At 46.2% G+C, this 22,687-nt stretch overlaps 1 protein-coding gene across 3 annotated transcripts in view; it reads right to left on the bottom strand.

Annotated features, from left to right (window-relative positions):
- LOC138638123 (probable cation-transporting ATPase 13A5) overlaps nt 1-22,687 on the bottom strand; it is a 553,152-nt gene that overhangs the window by 239,441 nt on the left and 291,024 nt on the right. For all 3 annotated transcript variants that reach the window (XM_069727147.1, XM_069727148.1, XM_069727150.1), the window contains one exon: nt 16,649-16,721. In XM_069727147.1, coding sequence (XP_069583248.1) covers nt 16,649-16,721 — 73 coding nt within the window. The remainder of the gene's footprint in view (nt 1-16,648; nt 16,722-22,687) is intronic.

A 22,687-nucleotide genomic window follows, 5' to 3' on the forward strand; every position in this document is an offset into this window, starting at 1 on the left:
GCTGACTAGCCTGAAGATAGAAATACAAGCCTGACTTACCTCAGAGAAATACCCCAAAGGAATAGGCAGCCCCCACATATAATGACTGTTAGCAAGATGAAAAGACAAACGTAGGAATGAAATAGATTCAGCAAAGTGAGGCCCGATATTCTAGACAGAGCGAGGATAGCAAAGAGAACTATGCAGTCTACAAAAAACCCTAAAACGAAAACCACGCAAAGGGGCAAAAAGACCCACCGTGCCGAACTAACAGCACGGCGGTGCACCCCTTTGCTTCTCAGAGCTTCCAGCAAAAGATAATAACAAGCTGGACAGAAAAAACAGAAAACAAACTAGAAACACTTATCTTGCAGAGCAGCAGGCCCAAGGAAAGATGCAGTAGCTCAGATCCAACACTGGAACATTGACAAGGAGCAAGGAAGACAGACTCAGGTGGAGCTAAATAGCAAGGCAGCCAACGAGCTCACCAAAACACCTGAGGGAGGAAGCCCAGAGACTGCAATACCACTTGTGACCACAGAAGTGAACTCAGCCACAGAATTCACAACAGTACCCCCCCCTTGAGGAGGGGTCACCGAACCCTCACCAGAACCCCCAGGCCGACCAGGATGAGCCACATGAAAGGCACGAACAAGATCTGGGGCATGGACATCAGAGGCAAAAACCCAGGAATTATCTTCCTGAGCATAACCCTTCCATTTGACCAGATACTGGAGTTTCCGTCTAGAGACACGAGAATCCAAAATCTTCTCCACAATATACTCCAATTCCCCCTCCACCAAAACAGGGGCAGGAGGCTCCACAGATGGAACCATAGGTGCCACGTATCTCCTCAACAACGACCTATGGAATACATTATGTATGGAAAAGGAGTCTGGGAGGGTCAGACGAAAAGACACCGGATTGAGAATCTCAGAAATCCTATACGGACCAATAAAACGAGGTTTAAATTTAGGAGAGGAAACCTTCATAGGTATATGACGAGAAGATAACCAAACCAGATCCCCAACACGAAGTCGGGGTCCCACACGGCGTCTGCGATTAGCGAAAAGCTGAGCCTTCTCCTGGGACAAGGTCAAATTGTCCACTACCTGAGTCCAGATCTGCTGCAACCTGTCCACCACATTATCCACACCAGGACAGTCCGAAGACTCAACCTGTCCTGAAGAGAAACGAGGATGGAACCCAGAATTGCAGAAAAATGGAGAGACCAAGGTAGCCGAGCTGGCCCGATTATTAAGGGCGAACTCAGCCAACGGCAAAAATGACACCCAATCATCCTGGTCAGCGGAAACAAAACATCTCAGATATGTTTCCAAGGTCTGATTGGTTCGTTCGGTCTGGCCATTAGTCTGAGGATGGAAGGCCGAGGAAAAAGATAGGTCAATGCCCATCCTACCACAAAAGGCTCGCCAGAACCTCGAGACAAACTGGGAACCTCTGTCAGAAACAATATTCTCAGGAATGCCATGTAAACGAACCACATGCTGGAAGAACAAAGGCACCAAATCAGAGGAGGAAGGCAATTTAACCAAGGGCACCAGATGGACCATTTTAGAAAAGCGATCACAGACCACCCAAATGACAGACATCTTTTGAGAAACGGGAAGGTCAGAAATGAAATCCATCGAAATATGTGTCCAAGGCCTCTTCGGGACCGGCAAGGGCAAAAGCAACCCACTGGCACGTGAACAGCAGGGCTTAGCCCTAGCACAAATTCCACAGGACTGCACAAAAGCACGCACATCCCGTGACAGAGATGGCCACCAGAAGGATCTAGCAACCAACTCCCTGGTACCAAAGATTCCTGGATGACCGGCCAGCACCGAACAATGAAGTTCAGAGATAACTTTACTAGTCCACCTATCAGGGACGAACAGTTTCTCGGCCGGACAACGATCAGGTTTATTAGCCTGAAATTTCTGCAACACTCTCCGCAAATCAGGGGAGATGGCAGACACAATGACTCCTTCCTTGAGGATACTCGCCGGCTCAGATAACCCCGGAGAGTCGGGCACAAAACTCCTAGACAGAGCATCCGCCTTCACATTTTTAGAGCCCGGAAGGTATGAAATCACAAAATCAAAACGAGCAAAAAACAACGACCAACGGGCCTGTCTAGGATTCAAGCGCTTGGCAGACTCAAGATAAGTAAGGTTCTTATGATCAGTCAAAACCACCACGCGATGCTTAGCACCCTCAAGCCAATGACGCCACTCCTCGAATGCCCACTTCATGGCCAGCAACTCTCGGTTGCCCACATCATAATTACGCTCAGCAGCAGAAAATTTCCTGGAAAAGAAAGCACATGGTTTGAACACTGAGCAACCAGAACCTCTCTGTGACAAAACCGCCCCTGCACCAATCTCAGAAGCATCAACCTCGACCTGGAACGGAAGAGAAACATCAGGTTGACACAACACAGGGGCACAGCAAAAACGACGCTTCAACTCCTGAAAAGCTTCCACGGCAGCAGAAGACCAATTAACCAAATCAGCACCCTTCTTGGTCAAATCGGTCAATGGTCTGGCAATGCTAGAAAAATTACAGATGAAGCGACGATAAAAATTAGCAAAGCCCAGGAATTTCTGCAAACTTTTTAGAGATGTCGGCTGAGTCCAATCCTGGATGGCCTGAACCTTGACCGGATCCATCTCGATAGTAGAAGGGGAAAAGATGAACCCCAAAAATGAAACTTTCTGCACACCGAAGAGACACTTTGATCCCTTCACGAACAAGGAATTAGCACGCAGTACCTGGAAAACCATTCTGACTTGCTTCACATGAGACTCCCAATCATCTGAGAAGATCAAAATGTCATCCAAGTAAACAATCAAGAATTTATCCAGATACTCACGGAAAATGTCATGCATAAAAGACTGAAAAACAGATGGAGCATTGGCAAGTCCGAACGGCATCACCAGATACTCAAAATGACCCTCGGGCGTATTAAATGCCGTTTTCCATTCATCTCCCTGCCTGATTCTCACCAGATTATACGCACCACGAAGATCAATCTTAGTAAACCAACTAGCCCCCTTAATCCGAGCAAACAAGTCAGAAATCAATGGCAAGGGATACTGAAACTTAACAGTGATCTTATTAAGAAGGCGGTAATCAATACACGGTCTTAGCGAACCATCCTTCTTGGCTACAAAAAAGAACCCTGCTCCCAATGGTGACGACGATGGGCGAATATGTCCCTTCTCCAGGGACTCCTTCACATAACTGCGCATAGCGGTGTGTTCAGGTACGGACAAATTAAATAAACGACCCTTAGGGAATTTACTACCAGGAATCAAATCGATAGCACAATCACAATTCCTATGCGGAGGTAGGGCATCAGACTTGGACTCTTCAAATACATCCTGAAAGTCCGACAAGAACTCTGGGATGTCAGAAGGAATGGATGACGAAATAGACAAAAATGGAACATCACCATGTACTCCCTGACAACCCCAGCTGGTTACCGACATAGAGTTCCAATCCAATACTGGATTATGGGTTTGTAGCCATGGCAACCCCAACACGACCACATCATGCAAATTATGCAGTACCAAAAAGCGAATAACTTCCTGATGTGCAGGAGCCATGCACATGGTCAGCTGGGCCCAGTACTGAGGCTTATTCTTGGCCAGAGGTGTAGCATCAATTCCTCTCAACGGAATAGGACACCGCAAAGGCTCCAAGAAAAATCCACAACGTTTAGCATAATCCAAATCCATCAGATTCAGGGCAGCGCCTGAATCCACAAACGCCATGACAGAATATGATGACAAAGAGCACATTAAGGTAATGGACAAAAGGAATTTGGACTGTACAGTACCAATAACGGCAGAGCTATCGAACCGCCTAGTGCGTTTAGGACAATTAGAAATAGCATGAGTAGAATCACCACAATAGAAACACAGTCTGTTCAGACGTCTGTGTTCGTGCCGTTCTACTTTAGTCATAGTCCTGTCGCACTGCATAGGCTCAGGTTTACTCTCAGACAATACCGCCAGATGGTGCACAGATTTACGCTCGCGCAAGCGACGACCGATCTGAATGGCCAAGGACATAGACTCATTCAAACCAGCAGGCATAGGAAATCCCACCATTACATCCTTAAGAGCTTCAGAGAGACCCTTTCTGAACAAAGCCGCTAGTGCAGATTCATTCCACAGAGTGAGTACTGACCATTTTCTAAATTTCTGACAATATACTTCTACATCATCCTGACCCTGGCATAAAGCCAGCAGATTTTTCTCAGCTTGATCCACTGAATTAGGCTCATCGTAAAGCAATCCCAGCGCCTGGAAAAATGCATCAACATTACTCAATGCAGAATCTCCTGGTGCAAGAGAAAACGCCCAGTCCTGTGGGTCGCCGCGCAAAAAAGAAATAATAATCAAAACCTGTTGAATAGGATTACCAGAAGAATGAGGTTTCAAGGCCAAAAATAGCTTACAATTATTTCTGAAGCTCAGGAACTTAGTTCTGTCACCAAAAAACAAATCAGGAATCGGAATTCTTGGTTCTAGCATCGATTTCTGATCAATAGTATCTTGAATCTTTTGTACATTTACAACGAGATTATCCATTGAGGAGCACAGAGCCTGAATATCCATGTCCACAGCTGTGTCCTGAAGCACTCTAATGTCTAGGGAAAAAAAAAGACTGAAGACAGAGCTAAGAAAAAAAAATGATGTCAGGATTTCTTTTTTCCCTCTATTGGAAATCATTGAATGGCTCCTTGTACTGTTATGGCTGGCAATCAGGCAACACAGCGTGCAGTAATCAGCGCACATACAGAGATCTGGCAATAACCCAAAACAATAGGACGAGCTCTGAGACGTGGAATCTCTGTAGACTGCAGTACCTGATCTATCCTCACACAACTGGAAGCAGCAGTGGATTGCGCCTATCCACTACCTATGCAACTCGGCACTGCCTGAGGAGCTGACTAGCCTGAAGATAGAAATACAAGCCTGACTTACCTCAGAGAAATACCCCAAAGGAATAGGCAGCCCCCACATATAATGACTGTTAGCAAGATGAAAAGACAAACGTAGGAATGAAATAGATTCAGCAAAGTGAGGCCCGATATTCTAGACAGAGCGAGGATAGCAAAGAGAACTATGCAGTCTACAAAAAACCCTAAAACGAAAACCACGCAAAGGGGCAAAAAGACCCACCGTGCCGAACTAACAGCACGGCGGTGCACCCCTTTGCTTCTCAGAGCTTCCAGCAAAAGATAATAACAAGCTGGACAGAAAAAACAGAAAACAAACTAGAAACACTTATCTAGCAGAGCAGCAGGCCCAAGGAAAGATGCAGTAGCTCAGATCCAACACTGGAACATTGACAAGGAGCAAGGAAGACAGACTCAGGTGGAGCTAAATAGCAAGGCAGCCAACGAGCTCACCAAAACACCTGAGGGAGGAAGCCCAGAGACTGCAATACCACTTGTGACCACAGAAGTGAACTCAGCCACAGAATTCACAACAGATATGCTCACCACCTCGGTCGTAGTCTATCTGGATAATATCCTCATCTACTCTACAGATATTGACTCCCATCAGAGTGAAGTTTTTGACCTCTTATGGGCAAACTCCCTCTACGCCAAGTTGGAGAAGTGTGTGTTTGAGCAGGAGTCCTTGCCTTTCCTTGGTTATATCATCTCTGTCCAGGGATTGGCTATAGATCCTGCCAAGCTACAGGCTGTGATGGACTGGCAGGAACCCCATTCTCTTAAAGTGGTGCAGCGCTTTATGGGCTTCATTTATTACTATCGCTAGTTCATCCCACACTTCTCAACTTTGGTAGCTCCCTTGATGGCCCTCACCAAGAAGGGAGCCAATTCCAAATTGTGGTCTGAGGGGGTCTCCAAGGCCTTTCTCTCCATTAAGTCACACCTCGCTAGCACTCCCATCCTAGATCGCCCCGATGTAGATAAGCCATTTATTATGGAGATGGATGCCTCATCCATTGGTGCTGGAGCAGTCCTCTTCCAAAAGGATGCTCAAGGTTGGGAGCATCCTTGCTTCTTCTCCAAGACCTTTTCACCAGCGGAGAGGAATTACTCCATCGGGAACAGGGAGTTGCTAGCCATGAAGTTGGCTTTCTCAGAGTGGAGACATCTCTTGGAGGGAGCCCGCTTTCCCTTTCAAGAGTTCACAGACCACAAGGACTTGGTATATTTACAGACGGCCCAGCGGCTGAATTCTCGCCAGGTTAGATGGTCCCTGTTCTTCTCCCGGTTTCATTTTGCTCTCCATTTTCTTTCCGGGGAGAAGAACATTCGTGCCAATGCTCTCTCCCGCTCCATAGTGTCATCTGAGGAGGAGGAGCCTCGGCTTATTGTCCCTTCAGAGAGCTTGAGAACTGTGGCTCCGGTTTCGCTAGAGTCTGTGCCCCCAGGCAAGACTTTCATTCCATCCAATTTGCGACCGGAGGTTCTCTCTTGGGCTCACTCATCCAGGGTGGGTGGACATTTTGGGACCAAGAGGACATCTGAGTTTTTGGCGAGGACGTACTGGTGGCCGCATATGGCCCGTGACATCGAGGACTATATTCGGGCGGGTGTCTCCTGCGCCAAGAATCGGTCTCCTTGGCAACGGCCTGCTGGGATACTTTACCCCCTGCTGGTGGCAGACAGGCCCTGGGAGATGGTCCGGATGGACTAAGTGGTGGGCTTACCCAAGTCTCGTAACTGCACCATTATCTGGGTAGTCACCGATCATTTCTCTAAGATGGTGCACTTGGTGCCGCTTCCACGGTTACCTTCTGCACGGGCCTTGGCTACGTTGTTCGTAAAACATTTTTTCCATTTACATGGCATGCCTGATAAAATTGTCAGTTACCGGGGTCCCCAGTTTGCGTCTTGGTTTTGAAGAGAGCTCTGTCGTTTACTCAGTATAGAACTGAATCTCTCCTCTGCTTATCATCCCGAGACAAATGGGTTGGTAGAGAGGGCCAACCAGACTCCTGTGATATATTTGCAATATTTTGTCTCTGCTGGGCAGGATGACTGGGCATCTTTGCTACCTTGCTCGGAATTTGCTCTGAACAACGCCGTAGCCGATTCCGCTAGGCAGACTCCTTTTCTCCATAATTACAGCCAGCATCTGCCTGTCCCTGTGCCCATGCCCATGTCATTCACTGATTCCAGGGTGGCAGACTGGGCAGTGGAGTCACGTGACATTTGGGACCACACACAGGATGCCACTAGGGCTTCCAAGGAGAGAATGAGGGTTTCTGCCGATGCTCACCAGCGCCCTGCTTCGACCTTCGCTCCTGGCGACTTAGTGTGGCTCTCCGCCTGCAACCTCAGGCTGCGAGTATAGTCCACTAAGTTTGCACCTTGCCGTATTGGTCCTTTCAAGGTTCTGGAACAGGTTAACCCTGGTGGTGTACCGTTTGGCTATTCCTCTGTGCCTTGGTATCACCTACATCTTCCACGTTTCCCTCTTAAAGCCCTTCTATATGTCCTGGTTTTCCGAGTCATCTGCCGGGATATCGTGTTCATCCACGGATGATTACGAGGTGAATGCTATTGAGGGGTCAAAGGTAGTACGTGGCAAAAACACTATCTGGTGGACTGGAAGGGCCACGGCCCAGAGGACAGAACCTGAGAAGCACATTCGGGCTCCGTTGGTCATTGCAGACTTTGAGCATAGTGAGGCCCAAGGAGGGGGGCCCTAGGATGGGGGGTAATGTTAGGGGTCAAGTTCCCACCTCTGTACAGTGGGAATCTCAAACCATGTCTGCTGCAGTCTCCCATTCTGCATCAGTCGCAGTGGAGTCTGCTCAGCGGAGACGACGGTCCCGGCATTTTGCTCAGCCTGATACTGTGAAAAGGGTTACTGGTGTCTTTCCAGGCTCTGCTATTGTACCTTGCACTGGTCTGCGGTGAGCAGGCTTTTCTGGGACTAAGTCCTGCTTTGCACACACTGAGCATGCCCACGGGAGGACCTCTCATTGGAGGTCGGGGGTCACACGCTCAGGCCCTTTAGCAGCTCCCATTGGTCCTCCAGGAAGGTCCTGTAGTGCTGCAACTATAAAACGTTTGCATGGCCGCACGGCCATGCACTAGTGTCAATTTATGTATAAGCTCAACGCCAGTGTGGTCATGTTTGTATGCTGTCAGGGTTTGGCTGAAATAAGTCCCTAGAATGCTGACACCTCCGGCGAGGAGTTTTATGTGTGTGGATTCAGAGCTGCCTTATAGCCATTAGAATTCCAGCTCCACCGGAGAGGAGCTGCGTGTTTGCTATTGACTGCATGACCACTAACGGCTCTACTAAGTAGCTGTGTTCCTCTGTGAACTTAACAGGGCACAGCGTTCTCTTTGCTAACGGACTCTGTGAAGTAACAGAGTTTGTTTATACTGCCATTTAGTACCGTCTTTACTAGCAGTGAGTTCTTTCCTGCACGGTGGACCCCGGGTTGCAAACCTAACACATAGCCCCAGGTATCAGAAGCCAGGAAGAATTTTTTTTGGATCTTAATCCTAATATATATATATTTTTTAATGCAATCCAGAGCACAACGTTTTTCTGCTCGATTTACTTGTTGCCACTGAATAATACAGCCAGATCCTTTCTATATTACAGCGTAAAAATCCAGCTATTTTAAAAAGGGGTTTGGCTGTCACAAGGATCACATCTGCATTGAAAATTCTGCCATTTCTGGCCTACTGTTAAATTTTGTTGTAGTATCTTAGATAAGACACCAGTTTGCTGAAAAAATTGTTACTGAAAATATTTACCTACAGGCCACATTTGTTACACTGGGGTTTGTCCACCACACGGATCACATATCAGTGTGTTCAAAATTGTGCCATTTCAGGTCTCAATTTAAATTTTGTTGCAGTGTCTTAGGCAAGTTATTGACATCAGTTTGCTGAAAAAAAAATATTTTCATACAGGACAGATATTTGAACTTGGGGTTTTTCTGTGACACGGATCAGATATCAATGCACTCTAAATTGTGCCATTTCAGGCCTCAATTTAAATTTTGTTGCAGTGTCTTAGGCAAGTTATTGCACCAGTTTGCTGAAAAAAGAAATTGTTATCCACAGGCCTGATATTTTAAACTGGAGTTTTCCCTCACACGACTCACATATACAGTAAGTTTGCTCCAATTTCAGCCATTTGTAGTGAGCGTGGAAAATATTGCACTCCATTTAAAATTGGTAAGGTGCGTGGCAAGGGACGGGGAAGTGGACGTGAAGGTGATGGTGCATGCAGAGGCCAAGCCCGAGGCTGTGGGCATGCTGAAATTGTGCCACAACCAGTGTTGAGCATTCCGATATTCGCTGTATCGGATTTCTGATACTGAGTTCCGATACTTTTAAGATATCGGATACTGGAATCGGAAGTTCCTATAGTGCAATGATGCACTATAATGGAGTGTGGGCGGTGCATGGGCGGAGGCTGCGTGTCTGTGTGTGCGGGCAGGGTCTGTGCGTGACCGTGGGGGCGTCTGTGTGGGCCTGCTGGGGGTCTGTACGGGCCTGCTGGGGGTCAATGTGACCTGCCGGGGGTCTTTACGGGCCTGCCGGGGGTCTGTGCAGTTTGCCGGGGGTCTGTACGGGCCTCTCGGGGGTCTGTGCAGCCTGCCGGGGGTCTGTGCGGCCAGCTGGGGGTCTGTGCGGCCTGCCGGGGGTCTGTACCGGCCTCTCCTGGGTATGTCCGGCCTGCCGGGGGTCTGTGCAGCCTGCCCGGGGTCTTTGTGTTTGTGTGCAGTTATCGTCCGATGGGACTACAAGTCCCATTGGGCTATGCCTGCTATAATGGCGGTGACTGACACATTAGCCAATAATGGGACAGTAGTAGTCCCATCATCCGGCTAATGTGTTGAATGTAAAAAAAAAAAATTACATGCAACATAGATACAACATACTACACACATACAACATACATACTACATGCATACAACACACATACTACATGCATACAACATACATACTATATACATACATACTACATACATACATACATACAACATACTGCATACATACTACATACATACATACATACAGCATACATGCAACATACATACAACATATATACTACATACATACTACATACATACAACATACTACATACATACAACATACATACAACATACATACTACATACATACTACATACATACTACATACATACAACATACATACTACATACAATACATTCATACATTACACACATACTACATACACACATACAACATACTACATACCTACAACATACATACTACATACATTACATTCATACATTACATTCAATACATACATACAGACATACAGTACATATAACATAGAGTATATACTCACCATCACCTGTCATTTTGATCCCCGAAGCCAGTGTCATCTGTAAAAAAGATTAAAATAACAAACAACCAATATACCCCCTGATCTGCAGAAATCCACGAGTGTCCAAAGACAATCTCCAGTGGAGAACGGCAGCATTAGCTGGTGCGGCCACTCTCTAGGGGCCCCATGAACACAATGACGGGAGGAAGGTATACTTCCGCACTGTATTCCTCCGGCGCTGTAAATAAATAGTCCCTAGTCTCAGTTTTGGCATTGCTGTGTGAGAAATTTTCCCACACAGCAATTGCCATAAAGTGAGACTCTGAACTCTGGTAACCTCTCAGTGATGCACTGCAGGAGCCATTTTCTCCTGCCAGTGTGTCACTGAAGGTCCTATAGAGCAGTGACATCACCCGATGTCACTGGTCTATAGGGGAGATCGTCGTGGGACACTCGTTATTAATTGGACTACGGCGGACAGGTAGTATACGGTTTATTTTACGTTTTTTGTAGGCGCTGAAGTATGGTAAGTATGGTTAAATGAAGAATATTAAAATACTTTTTTCCTAATGTGTGTGTGTTTTAATAACCCTTTACTAGTATTGGATTAATAATGGATAGGCGTCTTATTGACGAATCTCCATTATTAACCCGGCTTAACCCCTTCATGACCCAGCCTATTTTGACCTTAAAGACCTTGCCGTTTTTTGCAATTCTGACCAGTGTCCATTTATGAGGTAATAACTCAGGAACGCTTCAATGGATCCTAGCGGTTCTGAGATTGTTTTTTCGTGACATATTGGGCTTCATGTTATTGGTAAATTTAGGTCAATAAATTCTGCGTTTATTTGTGATAAAAACGGAAATTTGGCGAAAATTTTGAAAATTTCGCAATTTTCACATTTTGAATTTTTATTCTGTTAAACCAAAGAGATATGTGACACAAAATAGTTAATAAATAACATTTCCCACATGTTTACTTTACATCAGCACAATTTTGGAAACAAAATTTTTTTTTGTTAGGAAGTTATAAGGGTTAAAATTTGACCAGCGATTTGTCATTTTTACAACGAAATTTTCAAAACCATTTTTTTTAGGGACCACCTCACATTTGAAGTCAGTTTGAGGGGTCTATATGGCTGAAAATACCCAAAAGTGACACCATTCTAAAAACTGCACCCCTCAAGGTACTCAAAACCACATTCAAGAAGTTTATTAACCCTTCAGGTGCTTCACAGCAGCAGAAGCAACATGGAAGGAAAAAATGAACATTTAACTTTTTAGTCACAAAAATTATCTTTTAGCAACAATTTTTTTATTTTCCCAATGGTAAAAGGAGAAACTGAACCACGAACGTTGTTGTGCAATTTGTCCTGAGTACGCTGATACCTCATATGTGGGGGTAAACCACTGTTTGGGCGCACGGCAGGGCTTGGAAGGGAAGGAGCGCCATTTGACTTTTTGAATCAAAAATTGGCTCCACTCTTTAGCGGACACCATGTCACGTTTGGAGAGCCCCCGTGTGCCTAAAAATTGGAGCTCCCCCACAAGTGACCCCATTTTGGAAACTAGACGCCCCAAGGAACTTATCTAGATGCATAGTGAGCACTTTGAACCCCTAGGTGCTTCACAAATTGATCCGTAAAAATGAAAAAGTACTTTTTTTTCACAAAAAAATTATTTTAGCCTCAATTTTTTCATTTTCACATGGGCAACAGGATAAAATGGATCCTAAAATGTGTTGGGCAATTTCTCCTGAGTACGCCAATACCTCATATGTGGGGGTAAGCCACTGTTTGGGCACATGGTAAGGCTCGGAAGGGAAGGAGCGCCATTTGACTTTTTGAATGAAAAATTATTTCCATCGTTAGCGGACACCATGTCGCGTTTGGAGAGCTCCTGTGTGCCTAAACATTGGCGCTCCCCCACAAGTGACCCCATTTTGGAAACTAGACCCCCCAAGGAACTTATTTAGATGCCTAGTGAGCACTTTAAACCCTCAGGTGCTTCACAAATTGATCTGTAAAAATGAAAAAGTACTTTTTTTTCACAAAAAAATTCTTTTCGCCTCAATTTTTTCATTTTCACATGGGCAGTAGGATAAAATGGATCATAAAATTTGTTGGGCAATTTCTCCCGAGTACGCCGATACCTCATATGTGGGGGTAAACCACTGTTTGGGCACACGGCAGGGCTCGGAAGGGAAGGCGCGCCATTTCACTTTTTGAATGGAAAATTAGCTCCAATTGTTAGCGGACACCATGTCACGTTTGGAGAGCCCCTGTGTGCCTATGCATTGGAGCTCCCCCACAAGTGACCCCATTTTGGAAACTAGACCCCCCAAGGAACTTATCTAGATGCATATTGAGCACTTTAAACCCCCAGGTGCTTCACAGAAGTTTATAACGCAGAGCCATGAAAATAAAAAATAATTTTTCTTTCCTCAAAAATGATTTTTTAGCCTGGAATTTCCTATTTTGCCAAGGATAATAGGAGAAATTGGACCCCAAATATTGTTGTCCAGTTTGTCCTGAGTATGCTGATACCCCATATGTGGGGGTAAACCACTGTTTGGGCGCACGGCAGGGCTCGGAAGGGATGGCACGCCATTTGGCTTTTTAAATGGAAAATTAGCTCCAATCATTAGCGGACACCATGTCACGTTTGGAGAGCCCCTGTGTGCCTAAACATTGGAGATCCCCCAGAAATGACCCCATTTTGGAAACTAGACCCCCAAAGGAACTAATCTAGATGTGTGGTGAGGACTTTGAACCCCCAAGTGCTTCACAGAAGTTTATAACGCAGAGCCATGAAAATAAAAAAAAAAATTATTTTCTCAAAAATGATCTTTTAGCCTGCAATTTTTTATTTTACAAAGGGTAACAGGAGAAATTTGACCCCAAAAGTTGTTGTCCAGTTTCTCCTGAGTACGCTGATACCCCATATGTGGGGGTAAACCACTGTTTGGGCACATGCCGGGGCTCGGAAGTGAAGTAGTGACATTTTGAAATGCAGACTTTGATGGAATGCTCTGTGGGCGTCACGTTGCGTTTGCAGAGCCCCTGATGTGGCTTAACAGTAGAAACCCCCCACAAGTGACCCCATTTTGGAAACTAGACCCCGAAAGGAACTTATCTAGATGTGTGGTGAGCACTTTGAACCCCCAAGTGCTTCATAGAAGTTTATAATGCAGAGCCGTGAAAATAATAAATACGTTTTCTTTCCTCAAAAATAATTATTTAGCCCAGAATTTTTTAATTTTCCCAAGGGTAACAGGAGAAATTTGACCCCAATATTTGTTGTCCATTTTCTCCTGAGTACGTTGATACCCCATATGTGGGGGTAAACTACTGTTTGGGCACATGCCGGGGCTCGGAATTGAAGTAGTAACGTTTTGAAATGCAGACTTTGATGGAATGCTCTGCGGTCGTCACGTTGCGTTTGCAGAGCCCCTGATGTGCCTAAACAGTAGAAACCCCCCACAAGTGACCCCATTTTAGAAACTAGACCCCCCAAGGAACTTATCTAGATATGTGGTGAGCACTTTGAACCCCCAAGTGCTTCACAGACGTTTACAACGCAGAGCCGTGAAAATAAAAAATCATTTTTCTTTCCTCAAAAATGATGTTTTAGCAAGCATTTCTTTATTTTCACAAGGGTAACAGGAGAAATTGGACCCCAGTAATTGTTGCGCAGTTTGTCCTGAGTATGCTGGTACCCCATATGTGAGGGTAAACCACTGTTTGGGTGCACGTCGGGGCTCGGAAGTGAGGGAGCACCATTTGACTTTTTGAATACAAGATTGGCTGGAATTAATGGTGGCGCCATGTTGCGTTTGGAGACCCCCTGATGTGCCTAAACAGTGGAAACCCCTCAATTCTAACTCCAACACACCCCTAACCCTTATCCCAACTGTAGCCATAACCCTAATCACAACCCTAACCCCAACACACCCGTAACCCCAACACACCCCTAACCCTAACCACAACCCTAATTCCAACCCAACCCTAGCCTTAAGGCTATGTGCCAACGTTGCGGATTCGTATGAGATTTTTCAGCACCATTTTTGAAAAATCCGCGGGTAAAAGGCACTGCGTTTTACCTGCGGATTTACCGCGGATTTCCAGTGTTTTTTGTCCGGATTTCACCTGCGGATTCCTATTGAGGAACAGGTGTAAAATGCTGCGGAATCCGCACAAAGAATTGACATGCTGCGGAAAATACAACGCAGCGTTCCCGCGCGGTATTTTCCGCACCATGGGCACAGCGGATTTGGCTTTCCATATGTTTACATGGTACTGTAAACCTGATGGAACTCTGCTGCGGATCCGCAGCGGCCAATCCGCACCGTGTGCACATAGCCTAATTCTAAAGGTATGTGCACACGCTGCGGAAAACGCTGCGGATCCGCAGCAGTTTCCCATGAGTTTACAGTTCAATGCAAACCTATGGGAAACAAAAATCGCTGTACACATGCTGCGAAAAAACTGCATGGAAACGCAGCGGTTTACATTCCGCAGCATGTCATTTCTTTCTGCGGATTCCGCAGCGGTTTTACAACTGCTCAAATAGAAAATCGCTGTTGTAAAACCGCATTGAAATGCGCAGAAAAAACATGGTAAATCCGCCATAAATCCGCAGCGGTTTAGCACTGCGGATTTATCAAATCCGCAGCGGAAAAATCCGCAGAGGAACAGAATACGTGTGCACATACCGAAACCCTAACCCTACCCCTAACCCTACCCCTAACCCTACCCCTACCCCTAACCCTACCCCTAACCATACCCCTACCCCTAACCCTACCCCTAACCCTAACCCTACCCCTAACCCTACCCCTAACCCTAACCCTAACCCTAGTTCTTACCCCAACCTTAGTGGAAAAAAAATATATATATTTTTTTTATTGTCCCTACCTATGGGGGTGACAAAGGGGGGGGGGAATTTACTTTTTTTTATTTATTTTGATCACTGAGATATAACCTAACTCAGTGATCAAAATTCACTCTGGAACGAATCTGCCGGCCGGCAGATTCGGCGGGCGCACTGCACATGCGCCCGCCATTTTGGAAGATGGCGGCGCCCAGGAAAGAAGACGGACAGTCCCCGGGAGGCCAGGTAAGTATAAGGGGGGGGGGAGATCAGGGCACGGGGGGGCGTCGGAGCACGGGGGGGGTGGACCGGAATACGGGGGGGTGGATTGGAGCACGGAGTGGGGGATCGCTGTGCGGGCGGGTGGATTGGAGCACGGGGGGGGGAATCGCTGTGCGGAGGGGGGGGATCGCTGTGCGGGGGGTGGATCGCTGTGCGGGGGGGATCGGAGTGCGGGGGGGTTTGATTGGAGCACGGGGGGTGTGATTGGAGAACGGGGGGAGCGGGCAGGAGGACGGGGGAGCAGAGCACAGGACCGAGGGGAGCAGACCGCAGATCGGGGGGCTGGGGGGGCGATCGGAGGAGTGGGGTGGGTGCACATTAGTGTGTCCAGCCATGGCCGATGATATTGCAGCATCGGCCATGACTGGATTGTAATATTTCACCATTTTTTTAGGTGAAATATTACAAATCGCTCTGATTGGCAGTTTCACTTTCAACAGCCAATCAGAGCGATCGTAGCCACGAGGGGGTGAAGCCACCCCCCCTGGGCTAAACTACCACTCCCCCTGTCCCTGCAGATCGGGTGAAATGGGAGTTAACCCTTTCACCCGATCTGCAGGGACGCGATCTTTCCATGACGCATATGCTGCGTCATGGGTCGGAATGGCACCGACTTTCATGACGCAGCGTATGCGTCAAAGGTTGGGAAGGGGTTAATGTCACCTTACAATAGCAAGGTGACATTAGCCCCTTATTATCCCATGTTCCACCGCTACACGGGAGTGGGAGAAGAGGGGCTAAGTGCCAGAATTGGCGCATCTTACAGCAGGAAAAATATACAGGATGATGCAACTTCTATACATACCTACATACAGCAGGTCACTGATTATAAATTTCCTAAGTACTAGCTGCTATACAATAAATCACATTCTGTATAACACTATATTGCAAGAACAGAGGTAACAATCTTACCGGATAAACTTAACCAGGATGGCAAGTAAGTGAGATGGTTCCAGCACAGCAAAAAAACACTTGTGTCCCAGGAGGTACACAGAAAGTAATGGAATTTCCCTGTCCCAGCATACCTTGGTACAATCCCACAATGCAACACTCTAATTATTACTAAAAACACAGGTTATAAATTTAACCACCACTGGGTGGTGCTATAATACAGCAAACCAAAAACACTAATGTTAGTAAAACTTTAATGCATGAAACGAACTACACTGTCCTATTAGAATGGACAGAACACACTCACCTCCATTTTTGTTAAGTATAGTAACCTTCATACTGTTATGAGATGAAACCATCTTGTGCAATTTTACGGATTGCTAGTAAAAAGTATATTGATAAAGTTAATTGCAACATACACACATGTTATACACATACATTTATCATTAGAGATGAGCAGATTGAGCTGCGGAAGATCAAGTTTGAGATGAATATCTCGAAATTTGCATTTTCACAATAACTTGAGACTCTCTTTGTGGTATGACAAAAAAAACCTTGCCTGGCACTATTTCTCAGACTGCTTCATCAGAGAGTGGGCTCACATTGTTTGTGTGATTGCATGGGCCTTCCCATAATGATCTGCAGGTAATTAAGTTTTACTGATAATAATAACTTATACAGCGCTGTACAGTACAGTGCTGGTTAATATTTGAGCCATCCCAGATCAGCCATTCCCAGAGGAGCACAACTTATGTGGAAGAGTCGTTTTTTTTATCTCCAGAATCACTGGGCATATCTCTCTGTCCTTTAGAGTGTAAGATCTTATGATGAGCAGGATCCTCTTTCTCTCATCTGTAAAGTAAAAGCTCTTATGATCAGCAGGGTCCTCTGTCTTGTAGAGTGTAAGCTCTTATGGACAGTGGAGATCTCTCTCTTTATCTCTCTCTCCTCTTCCTTTATATGTATTTTCTGAGCATTTACATGTAGAGATGAGTGGACACCTAGATGTTCAGGTCGGGCGGGTTAAAACATTTTGGGTTTGAAGGACCAGAACGATACCCGGACCTGAACTGGACTCTGTTCACTATAGTTGAGCGACTTTTACTTTTTAGGATCGAGTCGGGTTTCGCGAAACCTGACTTTCTCAAAAGTCGGGTCAGGTGAAATCGGCCGATTATTGCGAAAAGTCGGGGTTCGGCCGAAACACAAAACCCAATCCAAGTCAATGGGGAATCAAAGTCGGCAGTGAGTGGAGGACAGGAAAACACCTACAGTGTTCATTTTAATGCCAAAAACATCAATTCGTATTACTGAAGCCTGTCAATCTTAATTTACTTTATAATAATAGTTAGGCATTGAAAACAGGGGCTCTTTTGGCTAAAGTTGTGGGGGCGGTGTAGGGCTGGCTCAAGATTTCCGTGGGCCCGAGAAATGTGGAATACGTCACGGTTGTGGAGCAGGAAGAGGTAAGTATTTCAACTTTGCAAGTGCTGGGATCCTGAGCAAGCAAGGGGGGCCCACTAGTTGACACTGGCACAGGGCCTCTCATAGTACGGCGGTGTGTTTGACGGCCGGTGGCGCCTCCCACTGCCAGAGACACTTTTGCGTACTATGAGGGGCCCTGTGCCAGTGCCCACGAATATGCCCCCCCACTTGATGAAGGAACCTGCACTTTCATCTGCACCTTCCTATTTGTCCCCGTGTAAGGGGACATAGTATGCGGGAAGGGGAACCTGATTTTCAGCAGGGTCAGATTCTGGCTCTGTAGAGTGCAAGGGGAATGTAGTGGTCTGGGTCAATGTACCAGCAGACTCATCTAGCAGTGGCTGGGCAAAGGGCAGGATGAGGAGGAAATACAGATATTGGCCCAAAATAAAAAAGTAGTCTAAAAGCAGTTCAAAATTGGTAACAGGAGTACACAGGCGGCATTGCTTTGTTCAGTGGAGGACAACTGTAAGGAGTGGCTGACACAGTTACTAGGCCCAAATAAGTAAGTAGGCTAAATGCAGTTCAAAATTGGTAACAGGAGTACACAGGCGGCATTGCTTTGTTCAGTGGAGGAGAAAAGAAAGGAGCGGCAGACACCGTTAGTAGGCCCAACCTAACAAGTAGGCCAAATGTAGTTTAATATCTAAAATGGTGAAAATTGAGGCTCAGCTTTGTTCAGTGGAGGAGAAAAGCAAGGAGCTGCAGACGCCGTTAGTAGGCCCAACCAAACAAGTAGGCCAAATGCAGTTTAATATCTGAAACGGTGAAAATTGAGGCTCAGCTTTGTTCAGTGGAGGAGAACAACAAGCAGCGTCAGACACCGTTAGAAGGCCAAACCAAACAAGTAGGCCAAGTGCAGTTTAATATCTGAAATGGTGAAAATTGAGGCTCAGCTTTATTCAGTGGAGGACAACTGTAATGGGAGGCAGACACAGTTAGTAGGCCTAAATAAGTAAGTAGGCTAAATGCAGTTCAAAATTGGTAAGAGGAGTACACAGGCAGCATAGCTTTTTCCAGCGGAGGAGGACAACTGTTATGAGAGGCTCACACAGACTTAGTAGGCCTAAAATAAAAAAGTAGGCAAAATACAGTTCAAATTTGGTAAGAGGAGTACACAGGCGGCATAGCTTTTTTCAGCGGAGGAGGACAAATGTTATGAGAGGCTCACACAGACTTAGTAGGCCTAAAATAAAAAAGTAGGCTAAATGCAGTTCAATATTGGTAAGAGGAGAACACAGGCGGCATAGCTTTTTTCAGCGGAGGACAACTGTTATGAGAGGCTCACACAGACTTAGTAGGCCTAAAATAAAAAAGAAGGCAAAATGCTGTTCAAAATTGGTAAGAGGAGTACACAGGCGGCATTGCTTTGTTCAGTGGAGGACAGCTGTAATAAATGGCTGACACAGTTAGTAGGCCAAAATAATAAAGTGGGTTAAATGTCAGCCCCCAAAATGTTCATAAATAAACTGGAGGCACAGCTAGGTACAGGGGTGGGCTTCTCTGCTGAATAGTACTGTAGACAGTGGAAGCTGACGCAAAGTATTAACTGGTCTAAATGGATGCCAGGGCACCTGTATATTTTTACTATCATCTATCAATTCAACAAATTTGTATTGGCAGTGCCATTGAAGGATTTAACAGCACAGACTACACAGTGGTGGAGCAGGGAGAGGTAAGTTTTGCAAGTAGAGCACTGTTCGAGCTGGGGGGAACACTCTCTCATGGGCGGCGGTACTGGCACAGGGCCCCTCTTATTACGACAGTGTGTCTGACATTGGCTGTGCACCACCACCTTCAGAGACACTTCATTGTACTATGAGGGACCCTGTGCCAGTGCCGTCGCCCAAAAGTGGGCACACCTACCTGTCCAGGCAAACGGCACTCACACGGGTGCTTGCGCCAAGTGGTGACCATGGCCCTGTGGGGGGGAGTCAGACCATTTAGGGAGGTAGAAAAATGGCCTATGGTGGACATTCAGCAGCTGCAAATGGAGGAATTGGAGCAGTTAGTAAGCGGAGGCCAAAAGCAAGACATTTTTCAGGCAAGTTACGTGTCAGCAGGGGAAGGTTGGGCAAAATAATTAGAAATCCATGATTGGTTCATTTTAATCTCGGTTAGATCATCAACATATCGGGAAGCCAGACGTGTCCTTTTTTCGGTCAGTATTGAACCAGCAGCACTGAAGACTCCTTCTGATAGCACACTAGCAGCTGGGCAAGCGAGTTTCTGTATTGCATATTCTGCCAATTCTTGCCAGGTGTCTATTTTTGATGACCAGTAATCAAAGGGGAATTACCTGTGAGGGAAAACATCGATAAGGGAGGAAAAATAGTTTGTAACAATACTGGACAAATGATGTCCCCTGTCACTTTGAATTAATGCAGCATTACCGGTCGTCTCTGTGGTCATTGTGAAATCACTCCACAACCTGGTCATAAAACCCCTCTGTCCAACGCCACTTCTGATTTGTGCACCTCTAACACCTCTGCCATGTTGCCCCCTACAGCTCTTGTGAGAACCATCAACGCCGCTGTGGGAATGCCTGAACCAAACGGACTACAATAGTTGCTTGCTTGGTAGCCAATATTTGCTCAAGGTTCTCATGTGGCGAGATATTTTGTAATTTCACTTTATATCGTGGATCCAGGAGGCAGGCAAACCAGAAATCGTCATCGGTCATCATTTTTATCATACGGGGGTCCCTTTATAGGATACGCAAGGCATAATCAGCCATGTGGGCCAATGTTCAGGTGTCAATTCACTGCTTGTGCTGGGTTGAGGAGCACTTTCTTGCAAATCAACATCACTTGTCTCCCCCAAAAACCCTGTACCTGACCTTACAATGCCAGCGGTTTCTATTGCCCCCTGGGAAGCATCCTCCTCCCATAAATATTCATCCCCATCCTCCTCCTCCTCTTCGTCCGCCACCTCGTCCAGGAGAGTTCCCTGAGCAGACAATGGCTGACTGTCATCAAGGCTTCCCTCCTCCTCGGCCGCAGACACCTGCTCCTTAATGTGCATCAAACTTTGCATCAGCAGACGCATTAGTGGGATGCTTATGCTTATGATGGCGTCATCTGCACTTACCAGCCGTGTGCATTCCTCAAAACACTGAAGGACTTGACAGAGGTTTGGAGCTTTGACCACTGCACACCAGACAACTCCATGTCTGCCATCCAACTGCCTGCCCGTGTATGTGTATCCTCCCACAAATACATTACAGCCCGCCTCTGTTTGCACAGTCTCTGTATGCACAGTCTCTGAAGCATGTGTAGTGTGGAGTTCCACCTTGTTGCATCGTCGATTATTAGGCGGTGCTGGGGAAGCTTCAGCGATCTCTGATGGTTCAGCATATGGCTGGAGTGTACTGGCGACCGGCGAATGTGCGAGCAAAGTCTTCTGTTATGATCAGGTGACCTTGGAGCAGCATGAAAACTTTCACTGGAGTAGGTGGTAACTATACTGACCGCAAACCCTGATCTTAACATCGCAACTAGAAGTAGCCGTGGGGTGTGCCTAACAAAACCTAGACACCTCGACACAGCCAGAGGACTAAATACCCCTATAGATGGAAATAGGAATTCTACCTTGCCTCAGAGCAGAACCCCAAAGAATAGGCAGCCCCCCACAAATAATGACTGTGAGTAGTAGAGGAAAAGACACACGCAAGCAGGAAACAGGATTTAGCAAAAGAGGCCACACTAGCTAAAATAGGAAAGGAGAGGACAAGATACTAAGCGGTAAGTATTAAAATCCTTCCAAAAATATCCACAGCAGAAAATACAAAAACTCCACCATCTAACTAAAGATGTGGAGCGTATATCTGCAACTCCAGAGAATCCAACAAGACTGAGAAAACACTGACACAGTCTAAGCTGGACAAGAGAAAACAAATGAATAGCACAGAATATAAGCACACTGAATGTGTGCCACAGAAAAAGAAACAGACACTTATCTTTGCTGAATTGGCAGCTAAGCAGGAGAAGCCAGAAATAGATCCAACACTTTCCAAGAAACATTGACAACTGGCAAGGACTAATGAATCCTGCACACCTAAATATCCCAGTCAGAACTGCAATCAGCAGATACACCTGGCCAGGACTGCGACTCAGAGACAACTGCATTCCCACCTACAACCAATGGAGGGAACCCAAAAGCAGAATTCACAACAGTACCCCCCCCTTGAGGAGGGGTCACCGAACCCTCACCAGGGCCCCCAGGATGATCAGGATGAGCCAGATGAAAGGCACGGACCAAATCAGCAGCATGGACATCAGAGGCAAAAACCCAAGAATTATCCTCCTGGCCATAACCCTTCCATTTGACAAGGTACTGAAGCCTCCGCCTCGAAAAACGAGAATCCAAAATCTTCTCAACCACATACTCCAACTCTCCATCAACGAACACAGGGGCCGGAGGATCAACAGAGGGAACACCGGGCACCACATATTTCCGCAATAAAGATCTATGGAAGACATTAAGGATAGCAAAAGAAGCCGGAAGCGCCAAACGAAAAGACACCGGATTAATAATATCAGAAATCTTATAAGGACCAGAAAACCGAGGCTTAAACTTAGGGGAAGAAACCTTCATAGGAACATGACGGGAAGACAACCAGACCAGATCCCCAACCCAAAGCCGGGAACCAACACACCGACGACGATTAGCAAAACGTTGGGCCTCCTCCTGAGACAACACCAAATTGTCCACCACATGAGCCCAAATCTGCTGCAACCTGTCAACCACAGAATCCACACCAGGACAGTCAGAAGGCTCAACCTGCCCAGAAGAAAAATGAGGATGAAAACCAAAATTACAAAAGAAAGGCGAAACCAAAGTAGCCGAACTAGCCCGATTA

Source organism: Ranitomeya imitator, chromosome 5 (genome assembly GCF_032444005.1).
Source record: "Ranitomeya imitator isolate aRanImi1 chromosome 5, aRanImi1.pri, whole genome shotgun sequence".
In the NCBI taxonomy this organism is placed as follows: domain Eukaryota; kingdom Metazoa; phylum Chordata; class Amphibia; order Anura; family Dendrobatidae; genus Ranitomeya; species Ranitomeya imitator.